The sequence below is a fragment of the Fundulus heteroclitus genome, chromosome 16 (assembly GCF_011125445.2).
Source record: "Fundulus heteroclitus isolate FHET01 chromosome 16, MU-UCD_Fhet_4.1, whole genome shotgun sequence".
Taxonomy (NCBI): Eukaryota; Metazoa; Chordata; class Actinopteri; order Cyprinodontiformes; family Fundulidae; genus Fundulus; species Fundulus heteroclitus.
Genome location: NC_046376.1, coordinates 9,373,034 through 9,393,168, shown reverse-complemented (window position 1 = coordinate 9,393,168; position 20,135 = coordinate 9,373,034). Strand labels below are relative to the sequence as shown.

Here is a 20,135-nt window from a genome sequence, read left to right as displayed (position 1 = left end):
GATGTTTCCCCGGAGCGCCATTAGATCCATCGTCTTCAAATGGAAAGCACATGGTACCACAATAAACCTGCCAAGAGATGACCGCCCACCAGAACTCACAGACTGGACTAGGAGGGCAATAATCAACGAGCAGCACAGAGACCAAAGGTAACCCTGAAGGAGTTTCAGGGCTCCACAGCAGAGATTAGAGGCTCTGTTCATAGGACCACAGTGAGCTGTACGCTCCATAGAGCTGAGCTTTATGAAAGAGTGACCAGAAAAAGACATGTTTTGAGTTTGCCAAATGGCATATAGGCAACTCTTTAAAATGTATGGAGGAATGTGCTCTGGTCAGGTGAGACTAACATTTAATTTTTTTAGCCACCAAGGAAAAAGCTGGCTGATGCAAACCCAACACAACCCATCACCACAAGAACACCATCCTCACAGTGAAACAGTGGTTTCTGTTATCTGTTGTTATTATTTCTGTTATTAAACAGCAAATACAATAACTTGGCAATGATTGTGTGCACAGTCAAGGATCTTGATCTTGGTTATTTTTCTCTGCTTCACAATAAAACGATCATAAAACATCTTCAAAGTAGTAGGCAGGCTCTATATTTAAAATAGTGCAAACCCTATTATTTTTGTAAGACACTTTATATGACAAAATAACAGACACATATATCACAAAGTTTGACTTCATAATATATTGCTGCTTAGAAAATGCACCTGTTTGTCTTGTCAAGGGCTTTGAGGTCTTATATATATATATATATATATATATATATATATATATATATATATATATATATATATATATATATATATATATAACTGAAACGTGTAACATAACTGTATATATCACAATTAACAGGTCTATTTTCCTGTAGTAGAGGAAAGCGGAAGCTGAAAAACTTCCCTGAGAACAATGGAGAAGATCTTGTGGGACTTCTAGTATGGAGCTAAATTGGGGCCAAACTTTTGTTAATTTGAAAAAATACATTTTAATTTCAATTAAAATTTCTTTTGTTTTTCAAATAAAGAAAACTTTTGGCCCCAATTTAGCTCCATATACCAGATTCTGACCAATAGGGAGCAGATTTCAAAATTGCACATGACATGTTCAGAAGCAACTTACAAAGTTGGGCATAACATCTATCAATAAAAGTACATTTAAATAAGGCAAATATAACCACACTTGAAGTTCAGAAAGATATTATCACCAAAAGCTCAAAACATACCATCATCGTAAACCCGTCCTCTTAATTTACCTAACATATGTTCATAAATGTGGTAAGTATCGCAGGAGCGTCGTATTCCTAACGGGGTTTGCGTTATGTCCGACAGACCGTGAACGCCTCTGGAACAGATGCGGACCAATCGCGTGCGACATCCTGCCGAGGAAGAAAACTGTTGTATTGAAAACCGAGACGAGGAGCGGAGCAGAGGGCAGAAACTCACCGGCCGGCTGAAAGCCTCCACCGCGAAGCCTCTCAGGCAAGAAGGGGAAAAAAATAGAGCCGACGATTTGGGATCCAGCTTCGGAGCCAGAAGATTTTACTGCCAGCCGGCGCCCCGCAGACACAAACAGCGCAGATGGTGGGTCCTGCTTTTTCCTGCTCTCCGTCCGTTGGTTTGCACCGTTTGTCTGCAGCCTCCTCTCTTTCTCTGAGATGAGGCTGATGATGATGATGATGATGATGATGATGCCCGTCTACCCTGAAATGTTTAACCACCCAGTAACTTGGATTCTTATTGAAAAAAAAAATTATAGTTGTAATTTAATTGAAAGGTTTAGCTTTGTTTGGTTAAGGATTTAAATAGCACCCCCCGCCGGGAGCTTTAAAATGCTAACAGTGCGCCGATTGGAACGTCTGCCCCTCAGCTAGCTTAAAGGCTAATTAATATATATAAAAATAAAAAAAACACACACACACACACACTTCCTTAAATTTAAGAGGCATACCATTTATCGTATGCGAGTGTTGCCGTTTTTATTCTGATAAGCAGTTAATATATGCCCCGTACTTTGCATTTTATGGTTTGTTGCCGAACATAATGTGGCGAGTGTTAATGTTATTGTTTGATTCTGTGCACCAGAGCCGAGGCTTGGCACAGCCTACTTGTAGTTAAGGTGTTAGAGCTGACTCACTACCTCCTGGCAGCTGGATCTCCTTCATGTAGCCAAGAAATACAAAGATACGCTTGGGAATAAACGTAGATGAGACGTGGAGCGGCGAGGCATTGTTTATTTGAATCAACATATTTACATTTTTAAATCATTCATTTTTTTTTTTTTTTTCTGTAGAAGCCTGCACACATGAGCATAAGCTCGTCTGGGTTTGGGTCGGTTTGAGGTTGTTGTTAAAAATATGCGAGAGCTATATGGTGTTTATACAAAATAAAAATAAAAAAGCAAAACATAAAAATAACATAAAAACATGGTCCAATAGTTTTTATTTAAAACAGAAAAGTTGCTTTTGATTCTACTGGTGCTTCACACTGTAGCATGAATCATTCCATACCTATCCTCATTTATAAAACATATTAATATTTAAATTTTTAAAGGAAGAATTTAATGTATAATTTTGTTGTTTCGGTCTTAATAAAGCAACCCAAGTATAAGAAGCTGATATCAGCTGGTTAGTTAGTTGTCAGTCATCGTGGGAAGCTAGCCTGAAGTCAGCTGCTTAGCAGACACGCAGCTCACGATTTGCCATCTGTAGTTTTGTTTTAATACTCCTGTAGTTTGCACACTATGACAGTCCATGTTTAAGCTCAGCTGAAAATATGCTCAAACCATCTACTTTTACCGTATTTTTCAGACTATAAGGTGCACTTAAAATCCTTTTATGGTGCGCCTTATAATTCAGGTGCACCTAATATATGATTAAAGTTGTGCTGACTGACAAATATAATGTGGTTCAATGCGCTCAAAAATCTGTTATAATGTGTAAGTACGACTTTGGTAAGCAACAAAGCCGCTCCGCTCAATGGATATTCAGAAAATTACGGTACTCTGTGTCACTACTTGAGGACCCCTGAGCTGTCTACAAGACTGCCTGACTGTAACGTCTTAACTAGAATTGCATTCATGTAAGGCAGCCCCGAGTACATTCTAGCAGCAATAAACCTAGTAAGTTAATTCAATATAAAAGTTACGTTTATTTTGGCTTTATGTTAGAAACAGGGCAGTGTAGTCCAACTACTCTGTCCTCCCAACAGAGCTCCCTTTCAGGAGAGAGCTGTGGACGCGAAGGGATGGAGTGATATTACACACTTGGGAAGAATATTTAATGTGCCTTATGGTCTGAAAAATACGGTACCTATGGAAAAAGTGTAGCAGCTTTCTTTCGGGCAACCGCTTGGTAATGCAAAGCAACAGGTTGGGGAGGGGCAGAGATGTGTTGGTCTATCCTCCACAAAGCAGGAGAAAACTCCAGTCACTTTCTCTGACATTTCAATTAAAGCCCCAGCGAGTAGGATTTACACACTGGCGCACCACCCAGGGGTGTAATTGTAATCGGTACCAAGCAACTGCTAATGGCTAATAGTTACTGTCATCGTGTGAAATGGTTTTTGACACTGTTGCTAAGTCCGCTTGCTTTTTTTTTTTTTGTTTATAGTCGCTTGTAAATTCCCTGAGTAATTTTTTATTTAAATTTTTTTTTCGGGCTTGTTTCTGATCATGCTGTTGCTTTATTTGGGCTCTGAAATGAGCGATTATAAACAGTAATAGAGAGTCGGCAAGCTGATTTCCCTCCGCGTACACACATACTCCCTGAGAGGGAGACGAACAAACTAGCCGTCTCTGCCAGGAGGACGGAGTAGTTGCTGGACCACACTGCCCTGTTTCTAACGTAATACCAAAATAAACTTCACTGTTAGATTTAATTGTTGTAGCTGTCCAGCAGAAAGCCTGAAACCTCCACATCCGTTTTAAATCCCTGCTCCCTTATTGTCTCCACTCCACCTGGTAATAATAGCTGCGCCGATATAGACGTTCGTTTTCTCCCGGTTATTACTTCTTATTTTTCTTATTTACTTTCTCTTTCCTCTCGGTGGGCAAAGACTATGGATGGTCCTCCATTTCAACAGCAACTAGAAAGATCTACGGTCTTCTTTGCTTGGTTATACTCCTCCTGCACCAACAGCGCGTCTTCAGATAGGAGACAGAGAGGGAAACATGTATGATTGACAAGTTTGTCTATTTTTGTACTGAAATCAGAAACAGTGACTCAACATGGCGCCTGCCATTGGGTGCACCGACACCTATGTATTCATAAACAACTAATTTTAAGCTAATTTTAACGCTTTAATTTTATTTGACTTATCCAGAATATGTATTTATAAAAGCAATACTTGATTTTTGCTAATTAAAAGCCAAATTAGTTACACACTGTCCTTTTAAAGGACTTAAACCGTAGAACCAGTGTTATGGATGTTTTGCCTTTTGAGAGTTAGCTCTTTAAACCTTGATGTTTGCTGATGTCAGTGAAGAGCCCCTGTATTATTGTAATCATGAATGACTTTAGAAGCCTGACATCTCCGATTTGCATGACCCGACTTTAACCCGGGCGTTTAATTGGCAAAAATCCAGCGTCTTATTCCTGTACAAGCTCAAGAGGAACCTTCAAGCACGAGCCGTAGAATCAAAGGTCTCTCCAAAACTAGTGAAAAAAGCTGATCCGGTTTTTATTTCAAGATAATATCCGACAAATGTAATCCCAAACCGTACAGTCGTAACCCAAGAGATTAAAGTGTGCACCATAATGCGTTGTAGAACGTGAAACCAACGGTCTCTTAAATGTCCAGGGAACCCCATAAGATGTTCTCTTCTCTTAATGTTTTCGCTGTAGAGTAAAACTCAATAACTGATAGAGGACAGCAGATCTTTCTTAGTGTTGTCAAGCAGTTTCTATCAGCTGTCTGAGCTCTTAAAACGTTTTTTTTTTTTTTATCCATCCAAAGCGTTGCAGCCTCATCGGTTGTTAATTATTTTCCCAGCATATGGCTACGAGGCTTAACTAAGAACACGGTAGCTTTCATTTCCTGCCACCGTTCTCAGGCTGTCTGACTGTGAGAGACGGCGGCTCAGCCACACCGCCGCCTCATATTTGTTAGTTTTTGTAAAATATGTGAATCGGTCGTGTGGGAATATGTCACAGTCGCATTTGTGTACCCAGAAAGCAGTTGACAGATGGGGCTGTGGACAAATGATATTGTACAACGCAGCAGTAAGCACTAATGTAGTCTGACTGAACCATATGCTCTTACGTTAAACGATTAACGGCACTAAAACTTGATTTGCTGTGCATGCTGGGAGTGGCTTTCTGATTTAAAAAAAAAAAAAAAAAAAAAAGGTGGGTAAGATGGGGGTTGCCTTGCATCAAAAGTCCAAGTTTAAAGCATAACTATAGAATATTATGATTTAATGTTTGCATGTTCTTAAGATAAAACATATACTTGAGTTTCAGCTGTGTGTAGGGGAGTTTCCCGTCCTCATTCGGCACAGAACAAATACCTCTTTCTTAAAGGGGATGGGTGGTTCCTTTCTTCTTCTTCTTCTTAAGCAAATACAAATCTTCTTTCATAGGTTTTGTAGACCTCCATGAAACGTCATAGACAGAAGATAGTGGCATTCCTCCCGCTTTGATTTGTATCGTTTGCTTCCAATTTCTGTCGAGATTCACATGTAAAACAGACCGTAGTCATATTTCTTAAGTTTTAAATACCAAAATCACAGGTGATTTTATTCACAACTAATACAAATCAAGCTTTGACTTTGGCATTCATGTTATCCAGTTATATTGTTGTGGGCTGAGCCGGATTTCTGCCTGCGCTGCCTACTGAAACCTTTGGGCTGGAATGACCGAACCATTAACTAGCAGCAACTCTGTAAGGTGCTTTTATTTTCAAGTAAGTAGAGCTTTGAAAGCTCAATATTTACTGTAACATGGAGGATCCGTGTCAAACAGGAGAAGGAAATACTTAAGATTAAGTGACAGATTGTTTCTTAGCTCTTGTCTTTGTTCTGCGTATGGTTGCAATGGAAATCTTGTTCCGATTGCAAAGCAGATATTTGCATGTCGGTAGTGTTTTTAGTTGTTGTTTTTTTTTTCCAGGACTGGATGAGGCTTGCTCCGCTGAATTCCAGTCAGAGAGAAGAATTTGATTGTGAAATATTTCATCTTCTCTGTTCCGCGATAACATCTAATCAGGTGAAGCACTTGTGGCTATTTTCAGATCCTTCTTAAACAACGTTGCTTTGCTGAAGGAAGGTTGCAGAAGGCTGCACGTCTTTAAAGCATCCAGTCAACCATTGGTTATGTTTATTGGAATATTAAATGAGGAATAAAAGCAGCTGATGCAGCAAACCAGCAACCTGACTGCCAATGTTTTAATTTATTTACCAGAGAATCCTGAATGGTTTCACAGTAACTTTGGGGAGTTTTTTTAAAAAGTAGGAACTACATTTTCTGCATTGTCAAATTTCTGTGGTCAAAGACCTACTTTTCTGCAAGAAAGCCAATGTCACGCTATATCACATGCTATTACTAAGCATTTCTACATGCAAATAGTATTGAACGAGAACTACTTTTTCCTCTGTAACGCTTTCTTAATTTTAACAGTTATTCCTGTCAACTAAAATTACACCCAGCAGTAGGGTTGGGCAACATAACGCACATATCGCATCTTTTTACCGTAAAGTTGTGCTCACGGTTTTATCACCTCTTAGGCGATTAAAAAGTAGAACAGGACCTTTATGCCAAAAACATTTTAAGCAGACTCCAATCAGGTTGTCAGCTTGTAAAATTGACATTTAACGCTTTGACATGGTTTCTACCCGTTTCTAGTTGGAAAAAAATGTTTGGAAAAGTTAAGAATTATTATTTCCACTCTTTAGTTCCTTCTCCATTATCAAAACGTCCCATGTATCTATGGATTAAATCGTATTGTGGTTTATAAATACCTCCATGTCTATTAAAAGTACATAGCCACATTATTTGACTTTGTAAAATGTATACGTCAGTAGCTCACTCTGTTTGCATACAAAGTGTTTATGAAAGATCATCACGTCCAACTGGCGTATTAGTTGCTATTTTGGTGTTTTACGCTTTGTTTTTGCTCAGTTTGTTAGTAAATAAAGCCTTTTTGGTTTATTTCTAATAAGAGAGGAAGTACAACACTACGCATGCCCAGCAGGGGTTAAAACAAGGAGGCGGCTAACGGCTATTAGCATCTCCCAACAAAACAATGAAGAAAAGTCCTAGATCCAGTGCACAAAAACACAAATAAATATCTGATTCCAAGAGGGGAAAAACTGGAATGTCGCTGGGAATACAGTCTGAACGTTGGTGTTCACTGAAGCAGACAATAAAGCTGCCAATTGCTCAGATGTGACCACAGGGTTGATTGACTTCAGACTTAAACGTTCTGATATGAGGCTCTTAAAGTTGCTGTAGATAGTTTTATTTAATTAATAACGGTTGGTCTTCGATCACACCGAGCTGCCGCTTTACTGCGAGGCATTGAAGAGGGTGAGGCTCGGTCCGCCATTATTTACAAGTTATTTACTGTTTAAGCAAACCGGCATTACGTTTATTATGATAGTTCTGTGATACTATCGGTAGATGGCGCCACGTTTGTTTATATCTGGTCATCCACCTGGCGGTGAACCTTTATCTAGCCTCAAAAAGGACAAACAAAACACTATTAAGAAGGAGGCTTGGTGCAGATTACTTTACTTTATCATGATTAAACGGTTTTTGGTCTTATTTTAAGAATATAACGTGGCTATATATATTTTTAAATTATGTACTGGTTTGTCCATCCCTCCATCCATCCAGCTATTAAACCATATGGTGGTTTATCCATCCATCAGTGGTTTGTGCATCCATCTAACCATGTGTTGGTTTGTGCATCCATCCAATCATACGTTGGTTTGTGCATCCATCCAACCATGCGTTGGTTTGTGCATCCATCCAACCATGCATTGGTTTCTGCATCCATCCAATCATACATTGGTTTGTGCATCCATCCAATCATGCGTTGGTTTGTGCATCCATCCAACCATGCATTGGTTTCTGCATCCATCCAATCATACATTGGTTTGTGCATCCATCCAATCATGCGTTGGTTTGTGCATCCATCCAACCATGCGTTGGTTTGGGCATTCATCCAATCATACGTTGGTTTGTGCATCCATCCAATCATACGTTGGTTTGTGCATCCATCCAACCATGCGTTGGTTTCTGCATCCATCCAACCATGTGTTGGTTTGTGCATCCATCCAACCATGCGTTGGTTTGTGCATCCATCCAACCATGCGTTGGTTTGTGCATCATCCATCCAACCATGCGTTGGTTTGTGCATCCATCCAATCATACGTTGGTTTGTGCATCCATCCAACCATGTGTTGGTTTGTGCATCCATCCAACCATGCATTGGTTTGTGCATCATCCATCCAACCATGTGTTGGTTTGCGCATCCATCCAACCATGCGTTGGTTTGCGCATCCATCCAACCATGCGTTGGTTTGCGCATCCATCCAACCATGCGTTGGTTTGGGCATTCATCCAGCCATTAGTGGTTTGGGCATTCATCCAACCATGCGTTGGTTTGGGCACCCATCCATCCATCCATCCATCCATCCATCCATCCATCCATCCATCCATCCATCCATCCATCCATCCATCCATCCATCCGTTAGTGGTTTGTGCATCCATCCAACCATGCACTGGTTTGTGCATCCATCCAACCATCCATCCAACATGCACACTCGCTGTGTTAAAGCTAGTTTATGAAGTTAAAGGAAAAGGAGGACGGCTGCTTCTGCTTTATCAACCTTCTTCCTCTATCCCATAATGCATCGCTTTAACTCTGTTGGCAGCTTATTGTTATCGTGTGCACTAGCCTTTTTACATGTAAACAGTTTATTCCAGAGCAAATACTGGGTAAAGAAACACGAGGGAACATTAACCTTTACATCTTAGGCGGGACAAATTGTGGTACCACTCCCGTCATCTTTCAGTGGTTGGGGGATGACCTAAAGAAACTGCCTCTAGTTACATAGACTAGGATATTTATTTATCTGCCGCTGTAACTCCACTGCACCGGTAAACCGAGCTAAAAATATAGTCATTTTCTTATTAATAAGAAGCCGACATTTCTTCTGTGTTGGCCAGTCGTAGCCCATGCACAAATGGAGCATGGCCAGATATTATGACAATACAGAAAAGATAACTAAACTATAAATGAATATATATATTCATGTTTGAATAAATCATTTATTCAAACATGGAGTTTACTGCAGACCAATGCAAGCCGCTTCGCTGCTGCCCGCCGCTCTCATACCAGAAGCTGCTAACCTAATCAATCCTCCAGCCGCACCAGGAAGAAAAAGGTGGACAGACGAGATAAAAACCTGATTTTAATAATCCATCAGCATGTTGGAATTCTTCACAATCTAATATCGCATATGTCCCACCCCTACCTGGCTGCAGGGACTTTTTTTGTTGTTGTTGTTGTTACACAAAACACAATGAGCGGTTGTTTGGCAGCCAGTGTTATCCTTTAATGACGCAGCTTTCGAAGCTCTTCCTCATCAGACGAGAAGTCCAAACTAGATCTGTTAGCCAACATGGAGATATTGCGGCGGGTGCCCCGTGCCGCCCAGCGCGGAAAATCGCCCCGTCATTTTCGTGTTACAGCAGGAAGTTCGGCCAGGGAAGTGAAAGAGCGGCCGACCAGACGTTTCTCCGTGTCACCAGATGTGATTACTCTGCAGACTGGTGTGCTGAATCCTTAACCAGACCCCTGCAAACGAGTCCAGTTCATACAAGTTTAATCTGCTTTAGTCGGCATCTAGAGTTTCCGTTAAGTTTTGCTTCCTACTCACTGTAAAGTTGTGGTTTTTCTGAGTTTCTGTCCGTGCCAGTTTGGAGTGTTTTCCCTTTTTCCCAGCCATCCCGCTGTAGTCTCTGCAGGATTTATTGCTTGAAGAGAGATTACAGTGAAAATGAGGCTATTTATCTTATTTTTTTCCCCCCAGCTCAACTGTTTTAGCAGTCAGGGTGAATGCCACGATGACCTCCAGATCCACAAAGAAATCCACAGTGAGATCAGACCTGCAGGAACTCTTGGCTTACATTTCTAACTCTGAGTTTAGTTTCACGACAAACTTCTGGACAGCTTTGCGGTTAAGTTGAGCGGTTCGTGTTTAAGCTGCCGTCTCAACGATTATACAATAATCGGGTTTCTAAAAATAAGGAACAGGAGAGTGAATGCGTTATTTGGACAACTGACAGAGACAAGAGTTGTTGTCTTTTTGCTGCGGTGAGTCATCCAGCGCTTTGCTTTTAGATAAAATCTAGTCTGAAATGTACTGTCAGTCAGCAGTTTAAGGAGGTTCAAGTAAAGAGTTCCTCTTTGTAACACTTTGGAAGGATTGCATTTGCATGACGCAAAAAGGGTCTTGTAATAATTTCGTCAGCCACATATGAACTGTTACTGTACCTTTAAATTGTTTCACTGGAAAGAAGTTGCAGGATTTACGACTTTTCAGAGCCGAACATGTCATCGGGTGGGAGTTGGAGGCTGCAGCCATCCATCACAGGACTAGTATTTAAAAGCAACCGCTGTTGCTTCGGTCAGAAGATTTATACCTGTTAAAGCAGACTTCACCTGTTAGCACATCTAAGGCTCATCTGACATTTTGATCATGTCTATGTTTCTTTAATCCCCAGAAGGAAACGGTACGTAGACGTGAGATTAAGCGGCCCGCGGGCCTCCTAAACGTTGAGCATGAATCTCAGGGCAGACGTAGCCTAATGCAGAAGCTGTTTTAGAGGAGAACCGAGGAAGCCGTGGTGATCAATCCCCGAGCTTCCGGCTGTCTCACACAAACGCAGCCGTGCGCAGGTGAGATCAAACCCAAAGCGACGGCTCAGAGAGAGGAACCGATGCTGTGAGCTTAGGGTCGGAGCTCTTTTGCAAGACGATGTGAGCCCTCGGGCTGAAAGTGCTCCTTGTTTGGTAAGATAGCCCCACTCCAGCTGGCTCTGGTTTCCCACACGCTGCAGATTGCTCCAGAGCTAAAACGGCGTTTAGCAGAGCGGATTACTTCCACCATAAAAGCTCTTATTAAACACTTTGTTCTTTTGCTCGCAGAGGTTTTTCATTTCCCCTTATACGTTGGTGTCCTGTTTATGAGGCCGCATTGGCTTTTATCACGCAAATGCTTATTTTTCTTCCACTTTTTTTTTTTTTTTAAGCACATGTAATTGTCAGCAGACAATAACAAACAGGACTAGGAATGCAGTGGAGTTGCTTTTCTGGTCTTCTGGTGCCCTGCAAGGCACAGGAGACACAGATGTGTCACAACAACTTCCTGCCACATTCGAGCTGTCTGGGGAAACAGACACTTGTGTACATATAAGGCAAAGACAGGCAAGATGGCACATGCAAATCTAAAAAAACCTGTGAGATGTAAGTGAAAAATATAGGTCTCAATCTTCGTTAAATGGCTGCAATAATATGATTTAGCTAATATATGCGCTCCTGCAGCCCTCCATTGAAGTAGCTATGAGTTCACTGTGAGAACTTGAACGTTTAAGCTTCGTTTCCACCAGTTTTTCGAAAAAGGTTTCTGGCGGAGATCAAAGCGTTCAGGTTCTGTAGTTGCACGACAGCCACAGGAAGTGGTGTAGCGTGCCGTGCGCTTGATAATCAGAGAGCAGCAGCATAATAACTGCTCTCAGGGGGGGGGGGGGGGGGGGCAGGGATGTGGGAGAGATGCTTGACCGTTTGGATGCGATTGCATCAGCAGGGAGACGCATGGCTTCACTGTTAATGAACTAATCGTCACAAAAACATGTCATCCGGTTGCCCGAAAGCGGAAGCAACACCATTTGTTTTCCTGTTGTGTTAATATAGCGCGCACGTGGCTGGCAGCAGTCACAAAGAGCCGCAGATGAAGTGAGTATAAATATGATGCTGGATTGGCCAAGATGGCCCCGGTGCAGAAATGGACGAGTGAGGAGGATCAACGTTACACTTCACAATTAATTCCCCGTGAAAATAATTCAGATTTTTATAGAAAAGGGGAAAAACAGACCCGACTTCTGTCATTTTTCATTGGCGTCTTCAGACCATATTTGTTCTTTTGCGAACAAGAGTGTGGTGCTGTGATTAAAATCTCGGGTCGTACCACGTGTCTTAATGGTTTGCTTACAAATCAGACCTTTTTTTTTTATATAGTCTTTTAAAGTGGCTGTGTTTAATTCTTCTTTGGGGTTTTGTGAAGATCCTTCAGATTTTCCTTTGGACCTTTGACCCTTTTCAGAGCAAACTGGAGCAACTTTAGACAATCAACAATCCGAAATATAACATTGATGGCTTCAGTGAGGTGAATCTCAAAGAGCTGTTTCCATTCGCTGATGAACCAACAGAAGCTAAATCCTGCATGCAGCTTTTGTGACGAGTCTTTTGCATTACTGTCCAATTTACTTACCGTCTCATATTTACCAAAAATGATCTCAATGACCTTTGGGAGAATATTCTGTGAACTGGGGCTGGACGATATAGAAAAAAAAAAGCATAAAATAGAAATAATATTGATCGATGTCGATAATTATCAACAAATTCAAAATGTAGATTTTAAGTGCAGCCGTGGCCATTTTATGCTGTTGCTTAGTGACCTACTTTTTGATACAGATACACATAAACACTGAATTCAAACTCAACCAAGTTTTTACCTAAACTACAAGTTTTTAAAAAAATGAAAAAGAGCACGTGCTCTCCGAACTCTTTAAAGGGGGCGGAGCTTAGTGACTGAGTGTTCCGGGGTCTGCGTTGTGATTGGTTGGGAGGATGTGATGACTGTAATATTAACGTACATGATTGGCTAGAATGCAAAAGGAAGGAAAACTGTTCTATTGAACTTTTTATTGACCCTTTTTTTTCTATCATTGATATATGTCGTTACTGAATTATCGTCCAGCCCTACTGTTGACTGACGAGATAAAGTGGGAACCTTTATTTATTTATTTATGTGTCCTGTTAATATCTGGGGCTGCTTTGCTGCTGCTTTAAGTAACGGAACCATGAATCCGGCTCTCGGGAAAGAAAATCCTGCAGGAGAACGCCCCGTCCTCCTATTTGTGACCTAAAGCTCAAGCAAAGCTGGGCTGTGCAGCAGGACGGTGATCTGAACCCAGGGTGCCAGAAGTTGTTAGGTTTCCACATGGGGGTTAACCATTTCCCTTAATAAATGAACTCAACATTTTTAATATGTTTGTCTGACATCAGAATCGTTTTAATGACTGGAAACATGCAGATGCGAATCCAAAAGGAACCTAAAATGAGTACTGAACAGCTTTTCACCTTTTTATCATCAGCTTACTTTAGACTGCAACTGCTAAAAAAAACAAATCTAATTAGTGAATGTTTCTTATACTGCGACTGTTGCACACCTTCAGCTCCAGCCAAACTTACATAAGAAGCTTGTAGGAAAGTTAGCGGTGGACTTTCCCCTTCTTCCTCAACACAGGCTGCCCTTTTTTCATCGCACTGAGCTTTTTCTGTGGCAGCCGCCGTGTGTTTAATACGTTTCTGGGTTTATTGTCTGCTTTAATGATCCGCCTGATTGTGGCTGGATGAGGTCCGCCGTAACAGTCCTGAAGGCTGTTATAGTTACGGCTGGTGTTGTGTGTGTTGTGTGTTTTTTTTCTTCACCTTTCCAGGAAATCTTTCAGGTTTTGGAGTTTTTTAGCTACATTGTTTTTGCCAGTCCGATGGCAGGCGGCTAACATTTTCAGTCTGATCTCAAAGCTGAATTAAGTAGAAAATAGAAATGGACAGAAGCAGCGCTGTGGTTTAAATTCCCTGACTTGGAAGGCAGATTTCGTGGGGTTCTGCCATGTTGTGGGCAACTCCACGCAGAGCCACAGCTCGGCTCGTAGGATCAGACAGAAGGCACCTGATCCTCTCCCCTGGGTGCAAGCAGACAGACGGAGCAAATGGAGACTGGGGGGGGGGGGAGAGAAGGAGATCACCCTGCTAACACAAAAACCCTGATAAAGGTACAACGGGCGCTCTGAACAGTAGCCACCATAAAACAGGTTCTGTCATATGTAATCAACGGGCAGATAAGTTTCAGCCTCGGTAGGCATGTGTTAATGCATTCGCTAGGGCTGAACAATTAATCGCATTTTCAATATAATGTAACAATTAGGGAATTAGACACGTCCATTAGGTGTTGGTAAAATGTTTAAAGTGGTTTTGCCTCCACATGGAAGGGAAGACAGTTGCAGCAGTGAGATAATCTAATTTTATTACTTGTTTTAGAGTTTATATAATCATACATAGCATTAAGTACAGGTCAATCAGTTTATTACATAGACTTGCTTGTTGGTTGCACTTTATGTTCAACAAGGATTGATGTCCAAATCAACTAAAAGCTGTTCTCTTGAATAATATTCTGATTAATAGAAACATTAAAAGTTCTTGTTTTGAATAGTCCTTGTTTACAAATGTCTTTATTTAGACGCCATTTTTGTTGCTTGTGGTTAATGCAGAGAAAAGTCAAAATTGCAATTTTGGTTGAAATATATTGTAGGCAGAACGCAATCATTTCTGCTCTGAGTTTAGATGCTGTGGGTCTTTTAGCAACTAATCTGCACAGCGAGGAAACAAAATGATTTGTTGTTTATATATGTTTAAAAAGACATGATAAATTAAACTGGGGGAAAAAATCGCATTAAATTGCAATATTAAGAAAAATAAATCGCAATTAGATTATTTTCCAAAATCGTTCAGCCCTAGTATTCGCACAAATGGCAAATATGTTCATTGTCTTGTGTTTTTTTGTTTTTTCTCAGGACACCCGGGCCAACACAGAAGACAAATCTGTCCAGCGATCTAAGGTAATCTCACCAGGAAGCCGATGATGCTTTTTCTTGTACCCTGACAAATCGCCCTTTCCACATTTTGCCCTGTTACAAACACAATCTCTAATCGGGTTTGACGGGATTCTGTAGGAGGGAGACAAAATGTCGCATTCTTGAGAATTGGGAAGAAAAAAAATAAAATAAAAGATCCAAAAAAGTGCAGTTTGCGTGCGTATGTAGGTACAGACGGCTGTTCTGTGAACGCTATTGCACTGCAAAAACAGAACTAAAATAAGTTAAAATATTCTTGAAATTAGTGTATTTGTCCTTTATTTGAGCAGGTAAATAAGATAATCTGCCAATGGAATAAGATTTTTGCACGTAACATAGGAAGAAGTCATCTCCATCAATTTATTTCAAGTGCAGGATGTCTAATTATCTTATTTTTGGGGTAAAATTACTCTTTCCATTGGCAGATAATCTTATTTACCTGCTCAAATCAAGGACAAATGCCCTAATTTCAAGAAAATTTTTACTTATTTTTAGTTCTGTTTTTGCAGTGTGAACACGCGGCCTCATGGAGACCAAGCTTTTCAAGTCTTGCAGAGCGCTCTTCAGTGCAACATTCGAAAATTAAAGGAACATAATCCAACCACAGACCTACCAAGACGCGCTGGTTCAGCTAAACCGACAAGCTGGGGGTTAGAAGATCAGAAAGGCATCCAGGAAGCCGACAGCTGAAGGAGAAAACGGGCACTAAAATCACCCCCGAACGCCCCGACCCCACGGGGGAAACATGGTGGCGGCTGAATCGTACCGTAGGGAAACAGCCAGGCCTCAAGTGGATGTGTAGATCTACACTGCAAAAACGGAACTAAAAATAAGTAAACTTTTCTTAAAATGAGTGTACCTGTCCTTGATTTCAGCAGGTAAATAAGACGACCTGCCAATGAAATAAGATTTTTGCAATTAAAACAGGGACAATTCATCTCCATCGTCTCATTTCAAGTGCAGGATGTCTAATTATCTTATTTTAGAGGTCAAAATACTCATTCCATTGGCAGATAATATAATTTACCTGCTCAAATCAAGGACAAAAACACTCATTTTAAGAACATTTTACTTATTTTTAGGTCCGTTTTTGCAGAGTAACCACGTTCGTGTGTTCCCAGCCAGAGCCTGGGCCAATACGAGATGCCGATATGACTGAGCATGAGCTGCTTCGTGAAGGAGAATGGGCAAAAAAATTTTGCCTCTAGTTATGCAAATCTTGTGGAGACATGTTCTAAAGTGTTGCAGCTGTAAATGCAGCAACAGGTGGCCCAGAAATGATAGAATCATGGTTATTGGTTAACCAACGCCCTCCGTGTTACATGTAAAGACAGTCTGAAAACCATGCATGCCTTTTTTTTTCTTTTTTTTTCCTGTCTCCAGTCATACACCACTTTGTGTTGGCCTACTGCATAAAACCCCAGTAATATGCGTTGTATGTGTTTTTGGTTGCGTCGTGACAAATCGTGGAATTCATACTTTCTCAATGCGTCGTGTGTCGCCGTCAGAATAAATGTAAAGGGCGTATTTATGTGCTCAGTCTTTCAGCTTCAAGACGCAGAAGGAAGTGTGCGCGACATGTGAGAAGACGGTCTACCCGATGGAGAGACTGGTTGCCAACAACCTGGTTTTCCACTCGGCGTGCTTCTGCTGCAAGCACTGCAAAGCCAAACTCAGGTGAGTACGTGTGCTTCGGGTTTCGTCGCTTTGCATGGTCATTTGACTCCTCGCCCGGTAAGCTAACTCTGTGATTTACCCCCTTTCCCCGCAGCCTTGGCTCCTTCGCCGCTCTCCAAGGCGAGTTTTACTGCAAGCCCCACTTCCAGCAGCTTTTCAAAAGCAAAGGCAACTACGACGAGGGTTTCGGACGCAAGCAGCACAAAGAGCTCTGGAGCGCCAAGGAGTCGGATAATATAACCAAGTCGCCCTGATCACGTCTGCCTTCTTTTGTCCTTTTGAACACCTCCGGCATGTTGCGACGAACACGCGCCTCCTTACGCTGGGGCCCAGATAATTCGACCATGCGCTCGCACGCTTTTTTTTTTTAAATTTTTTTTTGTTTTTAAACGCCATCTGAACAGACACACGCACAAACCGCTTAGAAGTGACCCATAGCATCAAAACGGTTGGAGATACTGTAAATTGTATCGAAAACCTTTTTTATTTTTTTTTAGATCTTATTTTCCAATTTCCTCTTTGGAGTTGGTAGTTGATTGTGACCAAAATTGCTCCCTGATATGAGGAGCGCATAAAAATGTACTTTTAGTTGTTTCTTTTTTTTGATACCCGATAACGATAATTTGCACCGCTATTGAACATTTTACCACATCCTCAGGCATTTCAGAAGAGTTTCAGAGCATCAAATGTTTTTAAATAGAGCATGCACTCAGGTCAATTTTTACCCAACGATCGAGGACATATGTAGATTCCACCCGTTCCACCAACACAGAAATGTATATACAATCCTTCACAGTGGTACGCTGTTAGACCAGACCTCTGCTTCGTATATTCAGGAACAAACAGGGTACAGAGTACTGTATAACAACCGTGCACATTGGCAACAGCTCACCTCATGTTTTAACTCCCGTACTTACTTTCATCCATGTCCGAATTCACCCCCCCCTTCCTGTTTTTAGACCGACTTATCGGTCTTATCCTTGCATGTCAGTACGGCTGGGTCTCTTACCTTTCGACTGTAACTACGTCCTGTGCTGTGAACGGTTTTGTCTCATCGATGCGGAGCGGAAACACACCAGATCCTCTGTCGCTTCTGCCGCTGGAGTTTGAAATGATTTCTTGAAACTTGTGTTATGTATGCTACCTGTACATAGAGCCGTGGTTCGTGATCGTCGCCCGTTTACCCCCCCCCCCCCCCACCTTAACTGTACTCCCACTTTGCACAAGCGAAACACACAGTTACCAAACATGGAAATCACAAGGAAACCGAGGCCTTGTCTGTTTATATAGGAATGCGGGCGAGAAAATTTAGCTCCTCTGTTGTTTGAGGCATGTTAGTCATTGATAGTCTTGTGCAGATTGTGATTGTTAATCCTAAATTCTTAAAGAATTAGTCTACTAGATGTTTTGATTCATGAAGATGTGGATGAGGCCTTTTTTTAGGGGGGTTAGGAGATGGAGCATCTTCGCGAAGCAAGGGGGAAAAAAGTCCAGTTACCTTTCATTCAAGTGCTTAGGATTATGTGGCATTCATGCAACTAGGTAGTTTGTAGAGACGTGGCGGTATCCTGTTTCCTCACTGTGCCCACTTCTTTTCCCACGTCTCAATCCAGAGAAGGTGGACAAGATTCACTTTTTTTTTTTATTCCCTTTCTCTTCATGTTTTCTGTTTCATGCTCAACAAGCAGTCTAGCAAGTGGACCTATTCTTAAAATGCTAGTTGTACAGCCTGTGGATGGAGAGGCTTGAGCCTCTGACGTAAGGCCTGTATGCTGCATGCAAAACCCCATAGCAGAGCGCCCTCTGCTGGGGAAGGTTCGTCAGTGACGTCTAGTGTGAAAGGGCCCCGCGGAGAATTTGCCTGTGAACCCAGCATAGCCTCTTAGAATAATGTTGTCTCAGCTGCACACCGGCCCGCTTTTCATCCCTTTTTTTTAATCGAAACGCCCAAGAGAATCCAGCCAATCAAGGTTTCCGTGTTTTTGCTCTCCAAAGCCTCTTAAAACATCTTAATTTCCCAAAACGTGTGAATATTGCTGACACTTGAATGACACAAAGGACTTTTTGTGACTGGGAAAGTTTACTGTGAAACTGAGCATGCTGTGCAGAAAAGAGAGTAAGAGATTTAACCACATACCTTTTCGGGAAAAAGAGATGATCCTTTTGAAATAAGTCGTTGACCTTATTGTGTTTTTAACAAAACTAACCCCCTCCAAAAAAAAAAAAAAAATGTTTAAAGAAAAACACTCTTCACTCTAGAGTCTCACTCTGTAACAAGATCACTTCAACCAACCAGCAGCTGTTCTTTCTTTTATCCACACGTTTAATAATTACACATGCACTCTTATAGTTTTAACATTGTCTTCTTGTTCAAAGCAAATGCTTTAAAATCAAGTGGCTTGTGTTTGGAAATGCTGCGTCTGTCATCCTCTGCAGTTTGCCAAGGTACAACAGCAAAATCAGTGAGCTGCATGCTTTTAAGTGTAATAAAGCAGAAAAGGTACACTTTACACTGGTGCCAAGAGGCTCAGGTGAATGACTGCAGTGTGACGATATAATGTTAAGTCTGTTCTTTCCTGTGCTGGACGTACATGTTGACTGTTTTCTATCGCTGTTGTCACCGGGACGTTAATAATGTATGCATCTTTGAAGGTGTATTCTGTTTTCCAGACTTGACCTGTGGGTTTGAGATGGCCTTACAGCAAAAAAAGACGCCTAGACTGTATTTACAGTCTTTCCCTCGTTTTTCCCCTGAATACCTGTGGGTTATTTGTGCTATGGAGCATTTTCAGACGTAATTGCCCCGCTCCTTTTTCCACCATTATACACAATCAGTTGTTGTGCATTTTCTCTTTATTTAGTTTTTTTTTTTTTTTACATGCTTTTGGAGAAAAAAAAAACAATAAAATGCTGGTGTTGATTCAATACATGTGGCTTTCTGTTGAATTTGTGATACGGGAAACTCGAAAGGTATTTGCTAACTTGATGTCTAGGAAGAAATGATTTGTAGTGTTAGTATTTATTTTGAGTAACATACCAATTTGCACTTTATCGCTCGCTCTGATCATTTTAAATCTGTTTCTTAAACAGTAGGCGTCCCAGTTGCTTCTCTTGGTAGGAGGGGACCAAAGGAAAACATTTTAAAGCTGTAAAAAAACTAATGTTTCAGAGCCACTACTGCTCTAGTTACAACACTTTATTAGTAATTATTTAATGGTGAACTAAAGCCTTGAATCAGTTCTTTTTTTTTTTTTTTTTTTCATTTCATAAATGAAACCAGACTCTGTTGGACTTCCTGTGAAGTCTTGGGTAATTTTCGTTCATTTTCTGAGTGTTTTCCAAAGTGTATTTTCACTCTTGTCCTGTTATCCAAAATAATTGCATTTCTCAGCACACTGTTGACTGTTTTCTACTAGAAGAAAAGGACAAATGAAGCACGCTTTACGTTAGTGATGCGTTATCCTTCAGCTGATCATTACCTTGTGCAATTTTTTTTCTTCTCCCTAGATTTAACTAATTATATGGATAAAATGT

At 41.1% G+C, this 20,135-nt stretch overlaps 1 protein-coding gene across 1 annotated transcript; it reads left to right on the top strand.

The window, feature by feature from the left end:
• The first annotated feature begins 1,365 nt into the window (after positions 1-1,365).
• On the top strand, positions 1,366-19,294 carry limd2 (LIM domain containing 2). The gene is made up of 4 exons (XM_012878809.3): positions 1,366-1,581; positions 14,865-14,909; positions 16,465-16,601; positions 16,696-19,294. The coding sequence occupies exons 1-4, from the start codon at positions 1,579-1,581 to the stop codon at positions 16,853-16,855; spliced, it is 345 nt and encodes a 114-aa protein (XP_012734263.1). The 5' UTR covers positions 1,366-1,578; the 3' UTR covers positions 16,856-19,294.
• The last annotated feature ends 841 nt before the right edge of the window (positions 19,295-20,135 follow it).